Source organism: Microcaecilia unicolor, chromosome 6 (assembly GCF_901765095.1).
Source record: "Microcaecilia unicolor chromosome 6, aMicUni1.1, whole genome shotgun sequence".
Taxonomy (NCBI): Eukaryota; Metazoa; Chordata; class Amphibia; order Gymnophiona; family Siphonopidae; genus Microcaecilia; species Microcaecilia unicolor.
Window position 1 is genome coordinate 25,859,892 of NC_044036.1, and position 25,756 is coordinate 25,885,647.

Genomic DNA, 25,756 nt, shown 5'->3' on the forward strand with positions numbered 1-25,756 from the left:
GTTTAATTCTCAATAAAAAAAAATGTTTAAAGCTAAATATCAAACAGTAATGGTTCAGTTAAAGGAGCTGTATAATCTGTATTACTCTCCAATGATGAAGCACTTTAGCGAAAACCTGGGTAGATGGAAATCTCTCTATCTCCCTACTGACTAGAATTAATGTTATAAAAATAAACACAGCTTGAACACTATTTTGTTTTTGGTCTTAATGTTTCCCTGATGATACCAAACTGTTTCATAGCAACCTCTGTGTGGATGGAAGGCACTCTAGAATATCCACATCTTTGCTATAGACTGTTCTTACCAAATTTTAAATTGCATTTCTAGGCCTCCCTGTTATAGGTGGTATCAAGGAGCAACCTGGACCCATAATGGATAGAGTCAGAGAAAGAGGCAACTAGTCCAATGAACCTGTAGTCCTTGCTATCTGTAGAGAAAGAACAAGAGACAAACATACAAGCGAACCCTATGCTGCTCCAGAGTTTCAGGTTTGGAGTGTAGTCTCTAATAAGTTGAAGGGGTGATCCATGGGATCCACTTTGGCACCAATACTTGAGATCATCAGTGTTTTATGACGGCTTCACCTACTACTACTTATCACTTCTATAGCACTACAAGGCATACGCAGCGCTGTACACCATATACGAAAAGACAGTCCCTGCTCAAAGAGCTCACAATCTAAAAAGACATGTAAACAGATAGAACAACTAAGAATTAAAGAGGTGGGGTACAGGGCAAGTGAGTAGAGGTTCGGAGTCAAAAGCAGTGTCAAAGAAGTGGGCTTTTAGCCTGGACTTGAAAACGGCCAAAGACGGGGCTAGACGTACAGGCTCGGGAAGTTTATTCCAAGGTGAGGTGCAGCGAGATAAAAGGAACGGAGTCTGGAATTAGCAGTAGAGGAGAAGGGGACAGACAAGAGAGATTTATCTACAAAGCGGAGTATCCGAGGGGGGGGCGTACGGAGAGACAAGAGTGGAGAGGTACTGGGGAGCGGCAGAGTGAATGTACTTATAGGTCAGTAAGAGAAGTTTGAATTGAATGCGAAAATGGATAGGGAGCCAGTGAAGTGACCTGAGGAGAGGGCTAATGTGAGCATAGCGACTTTGGCGGAAAATGAGTCGCGAAGCAGAGTTTTGGACTGATTGAAGAGGAGAGAGATGGCCAAGTGGGAGGCCGGTGAGACGCAGGTACTCTCTGCACTCTCTCTTACATGTGATATGGTCAGTGTGTGTACTTATAAATCTACAGAGTTGATTATGCATATATAAGAAGTCTTTTCCACAAGTACAAGCTTTATAAAAATTACCCCTTTGGTATTTCCTTTACTCAAGGCAAATTTTGTTCACTTTTTTGGTTGTGGGCCATTTGCTGATTTCAATTATCTGGAAACAACAGAGATGGTTTTATACAATTTTACAAATATGTTAAAGGAGTATATTTAGTCAATGCTCATAGTAGTTTGCTCAGGTTTTCAGGGCAGGCTGATCAGTGGGATATAATCTTGAGGAAAGTACTGGATCAGGCAGCATGCGTCATCACATGGCTTGTTAAAAAGGAAAAAGGTGCCCTTGGCTCCATGAGGGAAGAATGTAAATGCGTGCGGGTTCTTCTGTATTTTATAAAATATGCAGGTACATCACCATCTCCACCCCTGCTCTACCCAGCCTATTCCCCCAGAACAGCTACACACATGTAAGTACACCATCTTGTCAGCATATGTAACTTATACTCACATATACCACAGTGAAATTTTACAAAAAACTTTTACACATAGAAAACCCTTTATGAAAATTACCCCCCATGTGAATGGGATCTGGTTTTAAAAGCATGATCTGAGGTCCACTGAAGAACTAAAGACTGATGGATGAAGGGGGAATTCAAATAAACAAAGGGAGAAAATAAAGATTATGGTGCTCATTTTCAAAGAAGACAGATGTCTTAAAAATGTCCATCTGCTAAAAACATCCAAATCCTGATTCTGGAAAGTCAGAATTTGGACGTTTCACACTGCAGTTTGTCCAAATAGCAAAGGGGGATGGGCATGTTTTGGGCTGGTCTAGAGAGGGCCCAAAAGTAGGACATCCAACAGGGACTTTTAAATGAGAAAAAATGCCCATGTCTAAAAAAAAAAGCATATTTTTATCTAGACCTGTTTCCGTCACTGACTCTTCCTTAATCCCTCAGTGGTTGCTATCCCCCTCCTTCTCCCCTGACAATGAAACTGAAAAGGGAAATCAGACTGTCAGCTGCAGGTATTATAGCCATTCTGAACAAAGCAGCAAATACAAGAGGAGTAGCCTAGTGGTTAGGGCAGTGGACTGTGAACAGAGAAACCCAGGTTCAAGTCCCACTTTAATTTTTTTTTTTAAATAAATAATTCCGAGCCTTCCAGAAACAGAAAAATACCTACTGTACCTAAATATAAGGCACCTGCAAACCTGAAGGCTATTGAAGTGGCATATATTCAGGTACAGAACGTATTTTTCAGGTCCTGAAGGGATCACATTTAAAAAAAAAAAAAAAAAAAAGTTATAGTAGGGTAACTCAGTGGCGTTCCTGGGGGGGGGGGGGGGGGGGGGGGCGCGCCTGTCCTCCGTTGTTCCATGCTTCTTCTCTGCCCCGGAACAGGTTACTTCCTGTTCCGGGGCAGAGAAGAAGCATGGAACAACGGAGGACAGGCGCGCGCGGCACCCCTCCCACAGCGGCCTGCACCCGGGGGGGGGGGGGGGGGGTTCCCTTCACGGGGGGTATCCTTTCGCCGGGTGGGGTCCGCGCTGTACCCGGGGGGCGGGGTGCATCGGCGATCCGCCCCGGGTGTCAGCCCCCCTAGGAACGCCACTGGGGTAACTACTAGGCTACTTCTCTGTTCTGCAGAGACATCTGAGTGGCCATGTTTTTGAAAATGCCAGACATTCATGTCCCTGGTTTTTTCCCTCAAAAGTTGGACGTTTCACATTGGAAAATGGCTATTCATTTTGGATGTTTTCAGTGCAAAAATGTCCATCTCACAGTCATAATCATACAAGAAATATAGACGTTGTTCCTGTTTGATTATGACTGTGAGATGGACGGGAGTTTTTTCTGAATGTTTTGGACTTAAAGACTTTTTTTTTTTTTTTTTTTTTTTAATATAAATGCCCTCTATATTATCTGAATTTGAAGTAGGGAAAGTGCCACTGGAGTGCTGGAGCTGGCTCGCACTGGTTATACATTTTTCCTGAATTTTGCGAGCCAGTTGTTAAGCCTGCTCCAGCGCAGTGTGGCAAGAAGAGGAGAAAGAGAACCACGGAACAGCGGGTGACTTCTACCTCCTGCACAAGCTTTGACTCGACTATGTAAATTGCGATCCCGCGGTTCACATAAACAGTCAGGTCTCAGCTTGCCCAGGAGGCAGAAGTGATCCACTTTGCCACTGTTCACTTCCTCCTTGCTGGGGAAGCTCAGCAGGGGAAAGGAAGAGCCTCTGCCATGACTGAAAAGTAGAAGAGGCATAGAAAAGAGTGTCTTCTCATGCAGTTCCTGTAAACTCCTAAAGCAGCCATATTATTCAGATTCTCAAATTGTGTTATATTTATACATTCCACTTGGCTTCGGTGTCGATTATGAGGTCACAAATGACATCACACACACGGCATGAAACATTTCAGTCGCATCCCATGGTTCCAAACATGGCTGCTCTCTTACGAACTCAGGGAAGTGGCAGGGAATCAGGCACAAAGTACTTAAAAAAACAATGTTTGTTGGTAAAGGGTAAGTATTAGGGTTGAGATGATGTAAAGTTATAAATCTCTCTTTCAGGTGCTGAGGAAGCTTGAGGAAAGGACCCTACTGTAAACAGTTCCACATCCTCACTTCATCATCATCATCATTTTAAAACTGGTCAGTTTTCATTCCACAATAGATTTTTCTTGGTAGTTAAAAGCTCTCTTGAAGCAGTGGCTGCAGCAAAGGAATGTTCAGAGCAAGTAATGGGCCAACGAGTCAAATGAGCTGAAAATGTGCTGATTAGATGGGTCATGAGTTTGTGTATTAAAAATGTGAGCCATCTTTTAAAATTAAAGACATATATATTGAAGCTCAATTTCAAATACAGTGCAATCCGCTTAAGTGCAAGGGTCTGGGACCAAAGAAATGCATGCACCTAAACAAGAGCGTGCACTTAACCGTTGTGACCCAAAGAAGCTTGACATCTGATAAACATATGTACAGTACTGTTTATTATTATACGTACAGTATACAGTCTCAGTTAACTGACATTAGGCTGGCTTGAAGTAATGAGTTATAGTCCTCTGTACACACTTGGGTCTGTGAGTTCCATAGACTACATCTGCCAGACGGTAAAAACTGTCATAGCACTGACATCCAGTGGCCTCCAGATAGGCCCACACGGTGTTGAGACTCTCCAGCACTCTTGCAAAAGTGACAGGAGGAGGTTGTTGAATTTCATCAGCATGTGCCTCGCTGCTCATTTCTTCATCTGTTCCATCATCAGCCGTTGTTGCCTACATGTAGGAGCATATCTCAACATCAGTGCTGTCTTCAGCTGTTTGTAGATCGTAATCAACAGCTAAGTAGCAATGGAACTCCTCTTCAGTAAAACCGGCTGGGATGTCAATAACCTCTTCATATGACGCGTTTGCAACAGCTGCACCTGTTTCGTCCCTCTCCACATCCTTAACAAAGCTTGCCTGCTTGTAGCAGTTCACAATGGTTGCCTGTGTAACATGATTCCAGGCTTCTTTCTGCATATGTAGGGAATCCAACAGTGATAGATTACAAGCCAACAGCACGTTTATCCTTCCCAGTCTGGTCATCCATAACGCTCATCAGACGACGTAGCACAAGAGCCCGATAATGTTGTTTGAAATTGGCTATTATGCCCTGATCCAGAGGTTGGATCAGAGAGGTAGTTTGGTGGCAGGAAGACCACCTTGATGTTAGACAGCCTGACATCATCCCTGTGTGCAGCACAGTTATCACAAAGCAGCAAAATCTGACGCTTTTATTTATTTAGTTGCATTTGTATCCCACATTTTCCCACCTATTTGCGGGCTCAGTGTGGCTTACAATACATTGTAAATGATGGAAATACAGTTTCTTACATTACATTACATTACGATTATGGGTTACATTGTGAGCAGATAAAGGAAGACAAGATCAGATCAGTCGCCTTTGGGATGTGGAAACTAAAGGATGTGGTGTGGGGGATTTACTACGCTGATCGAATAATAGCAAGTGAGCGATGGGGTAGACAGTTTTTATCTGTGCCCGCATTCTAGTGTCTAACTTCTTTAGTCACTGCTTCCAAATTTCCCCAGTCATCCATGAATTTGCGTTAGCCTCGTATAACACAGGAAGTCGCTTAACTTTCTTGAAGCAACGGGGCTGTTTGCTCTTTCCAATGACGAGGGGTTCCAACTTCTCACTCCCATCCATATTGCAGCAAAGGAGGATTGTCAGTTGGTCCTTCGATGTTAATTTCGGCATGTTTGAATGCAAGTGTTCCATCAGGAATCGCTTGCCAGTACAGACCATTTTCATCAGCATTGAAAATGTCACGAGGTGCAAACTCGTTCAAGATGGTAGGAAGAACTGAAACAACCCAATTTTCAGCACCAAAGTCATCAGCATCTTGTTTCTCACCATGCTGTTTTCTTGAATTTTATACTGTTCCTCTCCTTCCATCTTTCCAACCATCCAACAGTGGCTTTGAATTCAGTCAGTCCAAGACTTTCTGCTACCTGGTTAGCTTTCTCCATAAGCAGTGGACCACTGACAGGAATATGTCTGCTCCTGACTCGAGAAAACCACCGAAGAAGAGCATCTTCTACCTCCTCAGCTTTTCCCGCCCGTTTTCGTTTCCGTTGTGGATTTGTGAAATTTGACTGGGATTGACACCATATTCTTTAGCAATAGATGCTTGACTTTGTTTGTTTTCTAGTTTTTTAAGAACTTCTATTCGTTCAGCCAGTGTTAAAGTCTCACAGTTCCGCCACAATGACGACCCCGGTGTACGCCCTAACAACACGCTTTCGCTTATTCTGCCTGTGGCAGTTAAAGAGGCAGTAAATTTGAAATCTCGTTGGTTGTCACGCACCAATCGGCTTCCATATTCCATGTGCGCGCTTATGCGGAGCCTTTCATGCAGAGGAACAGTCTTGAACCATGCATCTAAGCGAATCTTGCACTTATCAGTGGTACACTAAAACGAAGTTTGTCCCCATTTGATGGTGCCAAAAACGGGACCGAAGAACGGCATGCAGGTAAACAGAGCATGCTCTTATCCGACATTCACTTAAATGGAGTGCACTGTATTACCTCACAATTATCTATTACAGTGGTCATTTCTAGGTGGGAACATTTGGGAATGGGTTTCTCATGTTTATCAAGGTAGCAGAATGCTTGGGAATAGCGTTCTCCCTTTTAAACAGTTACAGAATTAATTGTCATTGATTATATTCAATTTTTTGTAGGTGAGTCACGTAGCTGATGAGTCATGAGTCACTGGTTTTATGAGCAAACAGGCAGTGGGGGATTGGGGGCAGAGTAAAGGGATGAATCATGTGCGGGGGGGGGGAATTGGGGAGGGTGTTTTGTGGGGTTTCCTTCCCGCTGAGCACGGTAAGTGATGCTCTGAGTGCCCCAGGTTTTTTTTTTTGTGTGGGAGAGAGAGCCTGTTAAACATTTACCAGCACACCACTAGAAAGTGCTGTCTGGAATGAAAACATGCTTTGATCCATTTCCACTGCACTTAGTGAAGCAACAATAATTGTGTCTTTTTCCAATAGTAAACGAGATTATAAATTAAAGAGTAAGTCATGGGGCAGTTCCTAAAAAATTAAAAGAAGCAGTGGTGTATCCTTTATTGAAAAAGTCTAATTTGGATTCTTTGGTGGTTACTAATTACTGTCCAGTATCAAGTAAAACATAGAAAAAGGTGGTGTTATCAGCAGAAGAGATCATATCTAGAAAATGTACAAGTTCTTCTGAAATATTACATTCTGAGGGTTGTAGGGTGGGAGCGTTGTTGTTGGCCCTCACAAATTTTGTTCAAATACAGGCAAGTGGACACACTGTTGGTCTTACCCTACTGGTCCTCCATGTGTGACACCATCATCATCATTTCTTGGAAGTTAGTTTTTTCAGGGTTTGTGTTGTTTTAGTATCTGTTCTGAAAGGTCAATCTCAATGGGTTAATTGGGAGACACCATCAGGTAAAGCTTAGGCCCTCATTAGGTGATGCGCCTCAAGAGTTAGTCTTGATCCTCTACTTTTTAGTTTATACTTGGCCCCAGCAGTGCCTGTGATTCAGAGTTTTAGTGTGGAACATGTTTATTTGCAGATGATACACAATTCTTATTGTATGCATAAAAAAAAAAAATCTGAGGGTAGAAGAAATAATTTGAATTGCTACTTAGCAGCAGTAGAGAAGTAGCTAGACAAAGCAAAATCGAAAGTTAAGCTGGCCAAATTAAAGTTCCAGGGTTGTGTCAGCAGAGAAATCTTTTGAACACCTAACAAGTGATATGATACAGACGTTCAAATATTTGAAAGGTATTAATCCGCAAACGAACTTTTTCCGGAGATGCGAAGGCGGTAGAACAAGAGGGCATGAAATGAGATTGAAGGGGGGGGGGGGGCAGACTCAAGAAAAATGTCAGGAAGTATTTTTCACGGAGAGAGTAATGGATGCTTGGAATGCCCTCCCGCGGGAGGAGGTGGAAATGGAAACGGTAACGGAATTCAAACATGCGTGGGATAAACATAAAGGAATCCTGTTGAGAAGGAATGGATCCTCAGGAGCTTAGCCGAGATTGGGTGGGAGAGCCAGTGGTGGGAGGCGGGGTTGGTGGTTGGGAGGCGGGGATAGTGCTGAGCAGACTTATACGGTCTGTGCCACAGCCGGTGGTGGGAGGCGGGGATAGTGCTGGGCAGACTTATACGGTCTGTGCCACAGCCGGTGGTGGGAGGTGGGGCTGGTGCTTGGGAGGCGGGGATAGTGCTGGGCAGACTTATATGGTCTATGCCAGAGCCGGTGGTGGGAGGCGGGGCTGGTGGTTGGGAGGCGGGGATAGTGCTGGGCAGACTTATACGGTTTGTGCCAGAGCCGGTGGTGGGAGGCAGGGCTGGTGGTTGGGAGGCGGGGATAGTGCTGGGCAGACTTATACGGTCTGTGCCAGAGCCGGTGGTGGGAGGCGGGGATAGTGCTGGGCAGACTTATATGGTCTGTGCCAGAGCCGGTGGTGGGAGGAGGGACTGGTGGTTGGGAGGCGGGGATAGTGCTGGGCAGACTTATATGGTCTGTGCCAGAGCCGGTGGTTGGGAGGCGGGGCTGGTGGTTGGAAGGCGGGGATAGTGCTGGGCAGACTCATACGGTCTGTGCCCTGAAGAGGACAGGTACAAAACAAAGTAGGGTATACACAAAAAGTAGCACATATGAGTTAATCTTGTTGGGCAGACTGGATGGACCGTGCAGGTCCTTTTCTGCCGTCATCTACTATGTTACTATGTAAGTGTAAGAGAAGTAGGTTTGCCACCTCAGAAAAAAAAGGAGAAAAGTTTAGAAGTAAAGTTAGATTCCAATCTATTTATGTACCCTGATTTCTATGGTGATGCGTTCTGCCTTTTGTTTGTAGCAGATTTATTTATTCATTCATTCATTCATGACATTTATACCCCACATTAGCCCGAAACAGACTCAAGTTCAATGGTGGCTTATAAACAAACAATAAAGTGAATAAAACATAATAATGTACAGAATATAACACAAATTACAATAACTTCAAGAAGAAAATTAATACATGAGCAGTAAGTAACCAGGAATTTAGACTATCTCAAGGACAAACAAATAATTAAGGGTGGATGGGTGAGAGCATAATTAGGCAGGACTAGATGGGAAACGAGATTAAAGAAAAAGCGTGAGGGCAAAATTCAAATAGAGTTCTTTGTATTCAGAAAGGTCAGACTGAAGAAATGTGTTTTTAGAAGACTTCTAAAAGTTAGTTAATCATCTGTAAACTTGATTGATTTAGGAAGAGAATTCCAAATTTTGGTGCCTTAATAGGAAAAATTAGCAGAGTGAATTGTTTCATATATCACATTCTTACAGAAATGTAAGACAAGATATTGTCTAGATGATGAATCAGCATTACAAGGGAGTAATTATTCACATATGATGGACTTGACCAAACAGGATTTGGTAAATGAAAACACATACTTTGAAAGAAATTTTATCTTATTGGTAACCAATGTAGCTCATATAAAAGAGGAGTGGCTTTGGCAAAGCGAGGAGATCTACATACAAGACGAAAAGCAGTATTTTGAGCTGTTTGTAATTTTTTTTAGAAGACCACCTTTAAGTCCAGCATAGATGGAATTGCAATAGTCGAATTGTGTGAGGACAAGGGATTGAACCAAAGTATGAAAGACAGATTTAGAGAAAAATGGCCTCAATCTCTGCACAACTGCACTAACTCTGGTAATGTTCTATATCAGGGTTAGCCATTGGTTGGTGTGAAAAAGACTCCAACCATTACAAAATACAGTAGCCCATAAGTTAATGGGAGCAAAACCTGGAAATTATAATTGCACAATAGTTAATAAGTCACTTCTAGTTCAGGTTTCCTTGTCATCCTTGAAAGCAGCAGCAGTAAGGCCGTTATTGAAAAAAAATATGAATTTAGCTGGTATAAGGCCAGAAGATTACAAACTCTGTGTCACTCCTTTCAAAACTGATAAAAAAGGGAACTTTTGATGTAGCTACAGGAATTTGTGGAAGAATTAAACATTTTGGATGATTGTCACTTGGGTTTGCAACATTTCCACTGCACTAAGATGGCCCAGCTTAGCATTACAGATGAATTAAGGCTCGTACTGGAGAAGAAGGTAGATTTGGTACTGGTTTTATTGGATCTGAGCACAGCATTTGATACTGTGGACTATGATATTTTGTTACATCTCAGGATTTATAACTCGACATTTCTGCAAGTAGGTGCTCCGGATTTACATTCTCTTTGACTTCCCATATATTACTTCGTCCTTTTATTCATACCCTGATACATTCATTCAACCGCTAACTTCCACCAAGTATATCTTGTTTCCTTCCCTCCCCCCTCCCTTCCCCTTTCTTCTTTCCCCTTCCCCCCTACCCTTCCCTCCCTACTAGCTCCCCCTCCCCCCCCACCACAGCAAGATCAGCCTCACTTAGAAATCCAATCATCTAAAGACAAGTCATAAGTGGTTAATCAATAAGCTTTTTCCTCGTGGGCTCAGCCCTTGTATATATTGACCCCATATTTGCAAGAAAGTTTTTTTCCTTTTTGGGTTGCTTCTCGCCTCTCTGGCCTCCCAGGTTGCCATTTCATGTATCTGGTTCCGCCACTGCCAGTATGCTGGCGGGTCCATGGACACCCATTTTTGTAGTATGGTCTTTCTGGCCAGCAGACATACCTTCCGACACCATAGCCTAGGCCCTTTCGCCTGCGCGCCAAAGGCAGACTGTGTATCCAACACATAATGGTCCCATGTCCCCCTTGTTTTTAGCTGTACAGTTTTAATTAAGAAGTTCTGAATTTGTCCCCAGAACCTCCGAATTCTCGGACAAGCCCAAAAGGCATGGAATAGCGTGGGAGCTACGTTATCACATTTAATACATTTTACTTCTCTAGTAGGGTCCATATGTCCCCACTGTTGTCCTGAGATGTAAGCACGCATTATCACTCTGTATCCCTTCTCTCTAAGCCTCTCATCTATGGTGAGTTTCGGAATGCGTCTCAGCGTGGCCTCTACTTCCCAGTCCCCCAAACTCTCCCCTGAGTCCTGTTCCCATTTATTTTTGATGTATCCAAAATCTTTGGTGGGAACCTTCTTCGCCAGAGCTCGAGTTATAGTTGATACTGATAGTCCTACCACCTCCAAGGCCTGAAAAAAACTTGTGATCTGTTCACCCATATTCAGTCTAAGTGCGTTTTGGTTAAGACTCAAAATGTAATGTTTAACTTGTACATACGCAAAGTGATCCCCCCAGGCACTTCCTATTTTGTTTTGCAATTCCTCAAATTTGATAATGCCTCCTCCTTGGCTGAGCAGGTGTTCCACTCTAGTGATCCCCTGTACTTCCCATCTATGGAAGGCCGGGTTTGTTTGGCCAGGGTCAAAGCTCGGATTCCCTCTAATCGTTAAAAGTTCTGAGGTCTCTGGCATGCCCCCCATGGTCTTAATAAATATCCTCCAGGCCTTACGCATTGGTTGCAACAGGTGACAATGTTTGAACTGTGTCGGTATTTGTCTCTGAACTAAATGCAACAGTGTAATGACATTGTATGGGGCAAAATATTCCCGTTCCAGCTCTAGTGGGGTAAATGTAGTTGATTGGCCTATCCAATCTCCTATGTGTCTAAGTAGACATGCTTGGTTGTACAAAGCTAGGTCTGGCAATCCCAGGCCCCCACTAGACCATCCTCCCTTCATTATTTTAGCTTGTATTTGGGGTTTTTTATTTGCCCAACAAAACTTGCTGAGAATTCTATTTATGTGTGTGAGGTCTTTTTGTTTCAATCGCAGGGGCAGAGTCTGCATGAGATACAACCATTTTGGGAATATTACCATACGTATTAAGTTTATCCTACCATTCAGGGACAGTGGCAGGCCCTCCCAGCTGCCCAGCTTACGTTTTGTACCCTCTAAAAGGACCTTGATATTTAAATCGTGTAGTTTTTCTAGATCCATAGTCAAATGAATTCCCAGATACTTGAATGATCCTTTTGCCCAACTTAAAGGAAAGTCCTGGTCCCATAGATTTCTCACTACTTCAGAAGAGGCTAGTGCTTCTGATTTATTCAGGTTCAGGCTCAGCCCTGCATAGTCTCCATACTCTTTTAATGTCTCCATTAACACCGAAAATGAGTTTTTGGGGTCTGTGATCATAACTAAAAGGTCATCTGCAAAAGCTGCTACTTTGAACTCTATCTGACCTATGCGCATTCCTTGTATCGTTGGACTTGTTACAATGTCCCGAATCAATGGGTCTAAGGACAGGACAAACAACATTGGTGACAAGGGACAGCCCTGTCTCGTTCCCCTATATATGGGGAATTCCTCAGATTCCATCTCATTGACTCGTATTCTTGCTTTGGGTTCATGATATAGGGCCTTCACTGCTGAGACAAATCTGCCATCAAATCCGTATTTTTCCAGTGTGGAGAACAAGAATGTCCAGTGGACTTTATCGAATGCTTTTTCAGCATCGAAGCTAATCAGCAGGGCTGGCCTGTCCTCATATTTCCTCCGCTCTAAGGCCCCTATGATTTTCCTTAAGTTTTTAGCTATTACTCTGCCTTCTACGAATCCAGTTTGGGATTCGTGTATTAACTTTGGCAAGACCTTTTTCATACGATTGGCCATTATTTTTGCAAGTATTTTAAGTTCCACATTCAAAAGGGAGATTGGACGGTATGACTCCACATTTTGTGGGTCTCTACCTGGTTTTGGTAACACCACTATCCTTGCAAGAGACAAGCCTTCCGGGGGAGCTTCCATGTCTATTATTTTGTTGTAAAATTTAGTTAGGGCCGGGGCAATATGGTTACTTAGTATCTTGTAAAATTCTATACGAAAACCGTCTGGGCCGGGTGCTTTTAACAGCTTCCCTTGCTTTATGCCTAGTGTCACCTCCTCTTCCGTTATTGGTAAATTTAGTTGGTCTTTGTCTAGTTGGTTGAGTTTTGGTATTGCTAGATTATTCAAGTATATATGTTCCGATAGTCCCTGGTCCCTTGGTTTCGCATAGAGGGTGCGATAGTATTTAACAAAAGCCTCGCATATCTTTTCCGTTTTCTGTTCCATTCTCCCGTTTTCTCCCTTTATTTGTAAGACCCGTCTCTTGCTCCCTTTCGGGGTGGCCAATCTTGCTAACAGGTGGCCCGCCTTGTTCCCAAATTTGTGTAATTGGAATTTATAGTAGGTTTGGGATTTCATGGCCCGCTGGTGTAATAACATGTTTAGTGTGGCCTGTAGTTCTAGGAGATTAGCCCGATGAGTCTCAGCATGTGTTCTACCATACATCTGTCGAGCCTTACATATTAGTTTGCTTAGCCTTATTATCTCTTTATTGCGGGCTAACCGGAAATGGTGGTGGTAGCTGATTATTTCCCCCCGTAGCACGGCCTTCGCTGCTTCCCAATACAAGACAGGATTCTCCAGATGGGTTTGATTTAATACCGCATAGTCCTCCCATTTTTCTTGTAACTTAACTTTAAATTTCTCATCCCCCACTAGGTCTAAAGGAAATTGCCAAAAGTTACCTTGTGGTTTCCTATCTCCCCACTCCCACTCAAGAAGCACCCAGGCATGATCCGAAATCGTATAGGGCCCTATGCGTGCATCTGTAACCTTGTCGAGCATGTTTCCTGGTATAAGAATATAATCAATTCTTGCTTGAGAGGCATGTGCTCGTGCATGGTGAGTATAGTCTCTGTCACTGGGGTGCAATACCCTCCACACATCTATAAGCTCTAACAGCTGTCCTAATCTTTGCAGGCCTCTATGGGATGCCACTGAGTCACTTCTCTTGCCCTGGGTGCTATCCATCGAGGCATCCCAAACCGTATTGAAATCTCCCCCCACCAGTATTTGCTCTCCCTGGTATGAGAGCAGGCTTTGTATCAGGTGGTTGTAAAATTGCTTATCATATTGATTGGGGGCATACACATTACATAATAATGTTTTCCGTCCTTTTATCTCCAGTTCCACCATTACGTAGCGGCCTTTGGCGTCCGCCTCAATGAGACGTGGCACCGTTGGCAGTCCCTTGCGGATTAACACCGCCACCCCTCCTTTCTTCCCTTGTGCTCCTGCCGAGATACATTCCTCCACCCACCATGTCTTAAGTTTTGCGTGTTCCTCTTGGCTAAGATGAGTTTCTTGCAATAAGGCAATATCTATTTTATTCCTGTGTAGTTGTTGTAATATTTTTGTTCTCTTTATGGGCGAGTTAATCCCACCCACATTCCACGTGACAAGTCTAACCATAATCTACCGGTGTGTTTGTTAGCTGTTGCGGCTTTCCAGTGTTATCTAGTTTTCTTAGGGTGGCGCCCCAGCCTGCGCCCCCCTCCAAACCTCTATGATTATCCTTCCTGCTTTTGTCCCGTGTGGCGGCTCCCTCCCTCCCATTCAAAAGAATCTGAATCCCCTTTGTCTCTCCCTCCCCCTTGTCCCCTCCCACCCTACCTATATTCGCCCTTTTCCTCCCACCCCCATCCCTCCATTTGATGTTCCCCCACATGGGAACAGATCACTTTTCCCGCCTCCCGACCTCCCTCCCATACTTGAAGTGTTTTGCGTCCTATGGGCTCCGCCCCAGACCCCTCTTTCCATTTACCCCCCTGCCCTTCAGACATACTCCAACAAACATTGTAACCATCAGATACATTCGCTTAACCCGTATATCTTACTCCCCTCCTTAAATATATAGCAACTTTAAACTTATATACATTTAACCTGTCTTCATGTCTGTTGTGACTTCGTGACCTTATATTCTATAATGTCCGGTTCTTCAGGTGTCCTGTCTGGGGTCCAGGTTTATTTAACCCTTCAGGAATCATACCAACTGGCCCGAGACCTGCAATTATTCAGTTCTCCCTGGCTCCACAGACCACACAGGCTCTTTTGTAATTGACGGCCTCCTTAGCCTCCTCTATGCTTCCGGTGGGTTTCAACATTTCAGTTCATGAGTCCCCAATCTGGCCACTCCAATTTGTCGCTATTTATGTCATTATATCCATGAGGGCTCCTTCTGCTCATGAGTCTATCATTAATTGGTCTCTTCAATTCGCGTTATCATTTTCGCCATTTCCCATGTTGTCTGTTGCAATCTTGGCCACAAACTGCTGCGCCTCCTCTACCGCCTCAAACATGTGCGTTGTTCCTTTATGGGTGATTTTCAGTTGGGCTGGGTACAACAAATTGAATCTGACCTTCCGATTAAATAATTCAGTACATATCGGGGAGAAGGCTCTTCTCCTCCCCGCTACCCTGGCCGAGTAGTCCTGGAAACATAGAATTCTTTTTTGCTCATACAACAGTACCTTATCCTTCCTTGAAGCTTGTAGGATATATTGCTTATGGTTGAAATTTAAAATTTTCATGATAAGCACTCGAGGTCTGCTGTTATTGTCTTTGCGGGGGCCGAGTCGGTGTGCTCTCTCCACTCTCAGTGGGCCCAAGTGTGCCGGGAAATCCACTCTTGCTGTGAGCCAGCGCTCTAGTTCTGCGATTAAATCTCTGCCCCCCATAGCCTCTGGGAGCCCTACCAGACGCAGATTATTGCGTCTGGATCGATTTTCCAGCTCTTCCAGCTTTTGTTCTAGGGCTTCCAATTGTTTGCTTGCTCTTTTTTGCTCTGTGTCCATTTCCTGTAATTTATCTTCGACTATCCCGGTCCGGTTCTGGCAGGCCACACATTCTGTCATCAAATCGTCCATACGTGCGTGCAGCTTCTCCAAATTTGCATCTATGGGAGCGAATCGCCTTTCTAGCAGCTCCTCCATAACCGCGGACATTTCCGCTGTTATTTCTGCCACCCACGTCGGATTAGCCGCGTTATCTGGAACGCCGGGTGGAGCCGCCATCTTGGCTTCTGTTTGTTTTTGCCGCAGCTTGTCTTTCTGGGCAGATTTCGTGGCCATACCCCGTTTCTGTCGTCCGAGTGCTGCTTAGTAAGTATCCGCCTGTGTTCTGGCGCTTTTTGATGTGTTTTTGGGTCCGTTTTCGGCTCTTTATTTCTGGGAGGGAGGATCGAGGTCGGAGAGCTCTTTAGTTGCGTCTGCTCTCCGCCATGGCGTCACGTGATCTCTCTACATCTCAGGATTTAAAGGAGCTGGCTGTGACATATCAGATTTTTGCAAGCATGTTCAATTGTACATTCCCTTGTGAAAGGGCTGGGCTTGTGGCCTGGCAAGCAAATGATTATTTAAGAGGTACGAAAGCATTTCCAGATGCAAACAAGTTACAGATAAATCCTCTAAACTGAAACTGGCTAACTATTTTTTTGGCAGGGCTTATGTTTCAACAGTTTTTATTTTTAAAGGTATCGCAAAACAACTCATCAACACATTTCAGTTACAACATACCGTATTTTTCGGACTATAAGACGCACCAGACCATAAGACGCACCTAGGTTTTAGAGGAGGGAAATAGGAAAAAAAAAATTTTTCCTTTTTCCCTCCTCTAAAACCTAGGTGCCCCGGTGCGTCTTGTCCGAGTTCGGGATCGCCCTCCCCTACTTACGTCACGCGATGTTCCCTGGTGGTCTAGTGACGTCGGGGCAGGAAAGAGCCCCCTCTTTCCTGCCCAGCGCGCTGCTCTCCGTCCTCCTGAATGCTGCCTGACGGTCTCGGCGAGATTCAAAATGGCCGCCGAGAATTGAAGTCTCGGCGGCCATTTTGAATCTCGCCGAGACCGTCAGGCAGCATACAGGAGGACGGAGAGCAGCGCGCTGGGCAGGAAAGAGGGGGCTCTTTCCTGCCCCGACGTCACTAGACCACCAGGGAAGATCGCGTGACGTGAGTAGGGGAGAAGTGGTGACAGGGCGATCCCGAACTTGGGGGGAGGGCGGGAGGGAGGGAGGGAAATCGCTACCTTCGGACTATAAGACGCACCCCTAATTTTCCTCCCAAATTTGGGGGGAAAAAAGTGCGTCTTATAGTCCGAAAAATACGGTAAGTCTGCCCAGCACTAGTCCCGCCTCCCAACCACCAGCCCCAGCACAGACCGTATGTGTCTGCCCACACTAGCCCCGCCTCCCAACCACCAGCTCTGCCACCCATTCTAGGCTAAGCTCCTGAGGATCCCTTCCTTCTGCATCAATTGGAGGAAATGGTGCTTTTCAGAAAACACCTGAAAATATATTTATTCAATACATTGTAGCATTCTGCCTAGTTACGGTTTGAGATACCTTTGTGTTATGCTGTGGGATTGTTGTGTACATTTAATTGTATTTGTATTAAATTATGATTATATTTGTTTTACTGTAATCCATCCTGGGCCTTGTTGTAAAAAATGGGATAAATACCTCTGGAAAAATAGCATCCTAGCTAAATAACATGATGTATCTTACTACAGGGTCAACATTTAATGTTGCAAAATTGACATGTACATAATAATGTATATACAGAGTGGGAGGGTCAACAGACAGATTTGTAAAAAAAATAAGAGTTTGGAGGACAATAGAAGGAAACGGCTGGAGCAGAGTGTGGTTTTTTTTTAGGGGAGGGGGGGGTGTTTTGTTTTTTAATGGATAAATTTCATACATTAAAGTTTCAGACTACGTACATTTTTAACATATATGCTAAATAAGCAGCTCACAACTCCAAGCCACCAAGAATAAAAGCATGCCTCAAGAAGTATAATCTAAGACAGATTGTGCATAAGTCCCTTCTGTGCATTTGTCCCTAACCACAGGGCCATTTTTCACTACAGAACTCAGACTTCCATTAACAAATATTTTAAGAAGAGTTGAAGAAGCAAATGTGTCACTCACCTATATATTTGTTTTCGGCTGGAAGGTGTAGATCTGGATTTAGTGGGAAGTCACTGGCCCATGTAGTCAACCATTTCTCCTCAATATCTACGTACATTCAATTACCATAAGTTATTATTGTAGTATCCATTTCTCTGCCTTAAACCAATCATTAAAAAAAAGAAATGTTCTCTAGAAGCAGCAAAGGAGGCATCAAAAGGACACTGCAAGATGAGCATCAAAAAGGTTGTATATGACCCTGAAGACCTAAAAAAAAGCTGCTCAGTGAGTCTGGGGGCAATTTCTAAAGCCATTTCCAAGAGTATAAAAGCTTCTTTATTTTACGCCAACTATGATCAGTATATTCTTTCCTCAATGTCGCTAGTTTTTATGCTCCAATGTCCTACGGTCCTTCTCAACTGCCCATCCTCCCCCACTCCCCCCCAAAGACAGTGTGAAGCTTCTATGGACCCAATCCCTGTAACTGCAGGCCAGTGGCGTAGGAAGGGGGGGAGGGCGGTCCGCCCCGGGTGCACGCCGCTGGGGGGTGTCGGCTCCACGTTGGTGCACTGCCCTCTCTGCCCCGGAACAGGTTACTTCCGGTTCCGGGACAGAGAGAGCACTGAACCAGAGCGGAGCCGACACACCCCAGCAACGTGCAGTCGGGGCGGATCGGCCCTCCCGCCCATCCCTCGCCGCAGGTATGCGCTCCGGGGGGGGGGGGGGGGAGATATGCGCTCCGGGGGGGGGGGGGGGGGGTGCGTGCTCCAGCGGGAGGAGGGTGCGCCGTGCTGCACCCGGGGGGGGGGGGGGTGCGCAGTGGCGATCCGCCCCGGGTGTCAGCTCCCCTCGCTACGGCTCTGCTGCAGGCTTCACCCCCCTCCCCTCCAACTCTTCATTTAGAACTTCTCCCAATCCTTCTCTGGAAGAAGAAGGCCAGTATCCCTCTTACTAGCTGTAGTGCCAAATGCAAAATGGAATTCCTGACATTCCAAAGTGAAAGTTATATGGGGTCTGTGTGTCATATAGTTGGTTGCGGAAAGGTGGTAAATAAACCTACTTACAAATTACATAGGAAGTGACTTTAAGGCTGCACATTCACAGAAGGACTGCCTTACCTTCTACTTTATAGTGGGTCCCAAACCACTTTTCCTTCAGCTCACACTTTCCTTCATGGGTAGGAGATAGCAGAAATAAATTGGCTTTTTGAGCTGTGAGCTCATTAAGGGCAGCAGCGATTATCTAGAGTGGAAAGCAATATCTCATGTTAATAGCTACTTTAACCATTCAAGTCTAAAAACTATAAAGGGAATTTATAATTGTAAATTTCAGTGCAATACTGCAGGGTCCTGTAATGTACATCAGAAGGAGCTTGTTCTCATGTCCCCGAGCTTGTGGGCCTCTGCCTTTGGTTTGAAAATTAACATTTTAAAACCATGTTACAGGTGATTAGAATTAAGTCAGTCCAATGAAAAAAAGAGTATCACCCTCAACTTCTTATAACCTTTATTTTTATTGGGGGGGGGGGGGGGGTGATGATGATGATGAAACACTGTCATAACTGAGATGTAGTTACTTCTTGCAAAAAAAATGTAGCTTTTGCATAAATTATCTGTTCCCTTCTCCACTACTGCCAACTCCAGACTTTGCGCCATCCTCATTCTTCTTGATCTTTCCGCTGCTTTTGACACTGTCGATCACAGCTTTCTCCTCGATACCCTGTCCTCACTTGGATTCCAGGGCTCTGTCCTTTCCTGGTTCTCTTCCTACCTTTCCCTCCGCACCTTCAGTGTTCACTCTGGTGGATCCTCTTCTACTTCTATCCCTCTGCCTGTCGGCGTACCTCAGGGTTCTGTTCTTGGTCCCCTCCTCTTTTCTATCTACACTTCTTCCCTTGGTTCATTAATCTCATCCCATGGCTTTTCCTACCATCTCTATGCTGATGACTCCCAAATCTACCTTTCTACCCCTGATATCTCGCCTTGCATCCAAACCAAAGCTTCAGCGTGCTTGTCTGACATTGCTGTCTGGATGTCTCAACGCCACCTGAAATTAAATATGACCAAAACCGAGCTTCTCATTTTCCCCCCCAAACCCACCTCCCCGCTCCCCCCGTTTTCTATTTCTGTTGATGGCTCTCTCATTCTCCCTGTCTCCTCAGCTCGAAACCTTGGGGTCATCTTTGACTCTTCTTTCTCCTTCTCTGCTCATAACCAGCAGATTGCCAAGACCTGTCGTTTCTTTCTTTACAACATCCGTAAAATCCGCCCCTTTCTTTCCGAGCACTCTACCAAAACCCTCGTCCACACCCTTGTCACCTCTCGTTTAGACTACTGCAATCTGCTTCTTGCTGGCCTCCCACTTAGTCACCTCTCCCCTCTCCAGTCAGTTCAAAACTCTGTTGCCTGTCTCATCTTCCGCCAGGGTCGCTTTACTCATACTACCCCTCTCCTCAAGACCCTTCACTGGCTCCCTATCCGTTTTCGCATCCTGTTCAAACTTCTTCTACTAACCTATAAATGTACTCACTCTGCTGCTCCCCAGTATCTCTCCACACTCGTCCTTCCCTACACCCCTTCCCGTGCACTCCGCTCCATGGATAAATCCTTCTTATCCGTTCCCTTCTCCACTACTGCCAACTCCAGACTTCGCGCCTTCTGTCTCGCCGCACCCTACGCCTGGAATAAACTTCCTGAGCCCCTACGTCTTGCCCCATCCTTGGCCACCTTTAAATCTAGACTGAAAGCCCACCTCTTTAACATTGCTTTTGACTCGTAACCACTTGTAACCACTCGCCTCCACCTACCCTCCTCTCTTCCTTCCCGTTCACATTAATTGATTTGATTACTTTATTTTTTGTCTATTAGATTGTAAGCTCTTTGAGCAGGGACTGTCTTTCTTCTATGTTTGTGCAGCGCTGCGTATGCCTTGTAGCGCTATAGAAATGCTAAATAGTAGTAGTAGTTATTAGAATATTTTGCACAGTTTTTATCATGTACTTCATAAAAGCTAAATCTCACACAAAAAGCAAACAAATTACCTACGCTACTTTTTCACTTCACTTTGCACTCGAGCCTCTGGATAAGTTACAGTGGGCTGGGTGATCCCTGGATAGCTGCAGGAGAAGATTCATAGAGCTAGAGATACCAGACCTAGCTTTGACTGAACTACAAACGAGCAGGAGGAAACTGACCAGTCAAAAAAACTCAAGAAACTAACTTCTCATTCGTGCTGCAAAATGTATTGCATTGTACTGTATCATTAGAGAACAATCCCAAGAATCTCCACCAATGCCAATAAGTCTACCATTTAGCATTAATAACATAGCTCACTTGTACTCTTAAGGGAGATATGAAAAGATATTACAGTATCACGGCAGGACAGTGGTCTTGCATTAATGAATGTTAACAGTGTTTTAGTTAAAGGTGGATTTTTTATTAGATGAAGTTTTGAACTATGAGGAGATACTACTACTTGCAGGGAGACCAATAAGGAATCTCGGAAATCAAGATTTCAGAACCTGAATGCATCTAACTGAAGGACAGATTTACTAAGAATGGAAAATTTTGCATGTTAATGAGGGTACTACATTGAACTGTGCTAATCTGTATTACAGAAACACTGTTGATTCGCCAAAACAGATCTAGGGCTCTGTTCACTCAACGCGATTAATCGCATTAAGATTTTGGACCTGCACTAATAATTTTTAACTCGATTGCATCGTCATGCTCTCTCCTACAAGGAGTAAGAAAAATGGCAGAAAGTTGTATGTGAAAGATGTTATAAGTGAAGAAGCGAGAAGGAGAGAAAAGAAATAGTGAGGAGAGAAGAGGCCCTGAAAATAGAGTTCAGAGCACAGACAGAGGAACAAAACCAGAGACAGGGAATAAGATGATTAGAAAAATAAAATCACCAGACAACAAAGGTAAGAGAAAAGATTTTATTTTCAGTTTAGTAACTGAAGTACAAATATGTCAGTTTTGAGAATTGACATCTGTAGTCTATATTTTGCACTATACAGGTGAAACTGTGAGGGGGACACTTTATGCGATTAATCACGCAGTTACACATTTAAATCGCTGTGCGGCTGAAACTTTTAATCGATTAACAGCCCTACTATAAACTTTTTAGTTTACTGCAAAATCTTTTTGAAAACAGAGCCTTTTTCCCCCCAAAACAAGGGCCATTAAGTTGGTGTTTCTCTGCTCACCTCAGGCTTATACTCGAATAGCAGTTGATCCCCGGTCAGAATGTCCTCCTTTGAAAAGAGCTGCATGTTCTCACAGACGTTTTCCACATACTCTATCGGATCAGTCTGTAAAAGAGTATACTTTCATTCCAAGTGAAACTGTAATGCAGTTGCTTCTCACCTCAGACAAATTCAAATTCTCCCAGAGAGATGTTTCTTCCTCTGCCTTCACTGACTGATACCAAGGGCTGATTACAAAGTCTCAGAAGAAAAAAAAAAAAAGTGTGATAATTGAGATTACTGATACACAGCATACCACACATGTACGGCCCGTGAACACCTGCTTTAATGATCTTTACAGCCACAGTAAGTTTCAGAAACCAATCAGTTTTAAAATTAAAAGGGCCGATTCTCATGTCCCTGTGGCAGAGGATCATGGACTTGAGGAGGAGCAAAAAAAAAAAAAAAAACCCCACAAAAGTGGGAAGAAAAGGTCAAAAGGGTAATCATCTGCACAGAGTGCTATATAAAAGGCTTCCTTGCCCAGAAATCTGAGGGGATAAAGTGAAACAGAGCACTACAGAATTTCTTTTTTGACTCTACAGAAGGCCCTAAGGGATCCCACAGGGTCTGTGCTAGGGCTCCAGATTGCTGGGCATGCTTGGGCCACAGCTCAGGGTGAGAGGATTCCCCTGGCTCCACTGGGGTAAGGACCTTGGTCCAAACCCCAGGTGCACCAGGCCAAAAGACCTATTTCTAGGTGCTGACCATGGCCCAATTACCAGGGGACCGGGCCTGATGTCCTAGTCTCACTATACCAGCCTGACCTACCATCTGACAGAAAGTAGAAAATACTGGAGATCTCCACATTTACACCAGCCCCTTATACTGGTGATGTCACTGGGAAAAATTCAGTATTTCTACCTCCACCTGCTGGTCAGAAAGGGAAACATTCCCACTGATTTGGACTGGTCTAGTAGGACAATAAGGAAAAACAAAATAGAAACAATTACGCAAACAAAACAAACACAAAAAGTCATACAGTTGAGGCCACTTAATACTCGCTACTCTCAAGCCTAAAAGCCAATTTCTGTGTCAACTGTACTCAAGACTGAAACATTTCAGGCCACACACAGGTTTTCCAAAATGTAATTATTCAAATAGAACCCAGTATGGAAAAAGAATCCATGTTTGAAACTGCAATAACTACATTCACTGCACATGGTCTTTAGGCATATGTCATAACAAGAGGTTCCTTTGTCTGACCATTTTGGGTGTGTTAAGCAGCCAACAGTCAAGTACTGAAGGCCCATTATTCACTGGGAATTGCTAGGCAGGACTGGCTTACTGGAAAATGTCACTGAAAACCAGGTCAAACTGATTCAACAGACAGTGATGGGAGTCACCTGGTTAGAGGCAATATTCAGTCCACCCACTTGGGGGCCTTTTTACCAAACTGCAGTAAAAAGTGGCCTTAGTGTGTCCTTATGTGAGTCAATCCCTCATGCTAAGGTCATTTTTACCGCATGAGTAAAATGGTCGCTTTTTCTATATTTTGAATTAATGGCCACGTGCTAATTTTCCAATTAGCGCATGGCCATTAGCGTTTGAGCCCCTAACGCTTCCTATTTTGTAGGTGGCAAGGACTCACGCGGTACTCAGTTAGCATGTAGCAATGTAGCTGTACTAACCTATTAGCACAGAACTCTCCACTCCCCAGTCCCACACCCAGCACTAAAAAATAAAACCTATTTTTTTAGCGTGTGGGTAGCGTGCACACATGCAAAAATTACCGCAGGATGCCTGAGCGTACCCTGCAGTACGGCCTTTTATGCTGCGGTAACTGGCTGTCCTAACGTTACTGGGTAGTTATCCAAGTACCCATCTGAGTATCGCTGGAACCCAGACAAGTGTCAGCAGCCACATTACACTAAGATAATCAGCACTGGCATCTAGGAGCAGCTCAAAATAGTGCTGACTGCCTTGGGATAAATATTGATCTGTGAATAATTCATCCAGCAACAGATAACTGGAACAGCCAAATAATATCAGTTAATGTCATAACAACATTGATAACTAAAAAATAAAAAAAATCAAGACAATAATCAGGATGCCTATGTGTGTGGAGTGGCCTAGTGGTTAGAGCACCAGTCTTGCAATCCAGAGGTGGCCAGTTCAAATCCCACTGCTGCTCCTTGTGATCTTGGGCAAGTCACTAAACCCTCCATTGCCTCAGGTACAAACTTAGATTGTGAGTCCTCCTGGGACAGAGAACTATCCAGAGTACCTGAATGTAACTCACCTTGAGCTACTACTGAAAAAGGTGTGAGCAAAATCTAATAATATGTGAAAAGTCCACTGTTGGGAAACACGTGAAAAAGGCATTTGAACATGTAAATCAGCACTCACGTATAAGTAGTGATTCATACGAGTAGTGATTTATATGAGGCGCTACTTAAAACATATATGAATCCAGCATGTATATATTTGAAGAAGGCATTATCCCCCCTTTCATTTTATAATATGGCACCAAAATTTGCACACCGATTAAATGTGTAAATTTACAGAACACTCACACTTATACTCACTGCTCTTCTATAAATGGTGCATGCAACTCACTTACATTTATGATCACAGGCGGGCCCACCATTTATCCAAATAACCTACAGAATGCTGTATCTGTTCCTCTTCCTTCTTATCTGTTCCCTTCTCCACTACTGCCAACTCCAGACTTCGCGCCTTCTGTCTCGCTGCACCCTACGCCTGGAGTAAACTTCCTGAGCCCCTACGTCTTGCCCCATCCTTGGCCACCTTTAAATCTAGACTGAAAGCCCACCTCTTTAACATTGCTTTTGACTCATAACCACTTGTAACCACTCGCCTCCACCTACCCTCCTCTCCTCCTTCCTGTACACATTAATTGATTTGATTACTTTATTTTTTTGTCTATTAGATTGAAAAGCTCTTTGAGCAGGGACTGTCTTTCTTCTATGTTTGTGCAGCGCTGCGTATGCCTTGTAGCGCTATAGAAATGCAAAATAGTAGTAGTAAACTGTCACATTTAGGCATAGGGAAGTTACTCAACTGTAGCAGGTGTTCTCTACTACTACTACTATTTAGCATTTCTATAGCGCTACAAGGCGTACGCAGCGCTGCAAGAGGAAATGTTATTTTTTAGCGAGCAAATGCAAACATTAGGCTTTTTTTTTGCAACAGTAAGCACATATTACTGTTTACTACAGCTTAATAAAAGGACCCCTTATTTTTATTTATTTTGGCATTTATATCCTGCATTTTCCCAGTATGTAGAGGTTCATTGTGGCTTACAGACACAAATATTTAGAGAAATACATACTGTATAGTGCAGTTCACTTCAATTAAGCATAATTTATTTTACAATAAAAAAGCCAAAACAGAAAAACATGAAAAAATTGTTCCACAGTGTTACAGAATGATTAAATTTCAGTTTACTGTTAAGAAAGATATATAGAAATATTCAAAGCCCACATAAGATTGGATTAGAATTCATCTTTTAGTTGTAAGACTTTTTAAAAAGAAAGGTTTTTAGTGATTTCCAGAAGGTCATATAATGTTTTTTGGTAATGAATTCCACCACTTAGTACATTGATATGAAAAGTCAGCTGAAAGGACCGATTTATATATAACTAGTAAAAGAGGTCCGTTTCAGAGCAAATGAAACGGGCGCTAGCAAGGTTTTCGTCACCACCCCCCTCCCTCCCTGGCCAACCTCTTTGTTGTTCTGCCATTGCTCCGCCCCCAACATCATGACGTTTGACATGAGGGCGGGGCCCGGAGTGATTTCCACCCCGCCTCCCTGCCTCCCCCTTTCGTTGTTCTGCCATTGCTCCGCCCTCGAGGGCGGGGCCCGGAGCGATTTTGGTGGCTTCACCACCACGAACCTTCGAACCTTTTTGAAGGAAGTCAGGGCTTGGCTTCACTGACGTCAGTGTCCTCAGAACGTTGAGGGTGACTTTTATTATAGTAGATTTTCTTATATGGGGTAGCGAAAGAGTAGGAAGTCCCTGCAT

The 25,756-nt window shown here is 44.0% G+C and overlaps 1 protein-coding gene across 1 annotated transcript in view; it reads right to left on the minus strand.

Moving 5' to 3' along the window:
* The window catches only part of NRDC (nardilysin convertase), a 137,145-nt gene that overhangs the window by 65,413 nt on the left and 45,976 nt on the right, over positions 1-25,756 (minus strand). Inside the window, exons 15-17 of the mRNA XM_030205933.1 lie at positions 21,729-21,833; positions 18,637-18,760; positions 17,540-17,626 (exon numbers count right to left, since the gene is read on the minus strand). Coding sequence (XP_030061793.1) covers positions 17,540-17,626; positions 18,637-18,760; positions 21,729-21,833 — 316 coding nt within the window. The remainder of the gene's footprint in view (positions 1-17,539; positions 17,627-18,636; positions 18,761-21,728; positions 21,834-25,756) is intronic.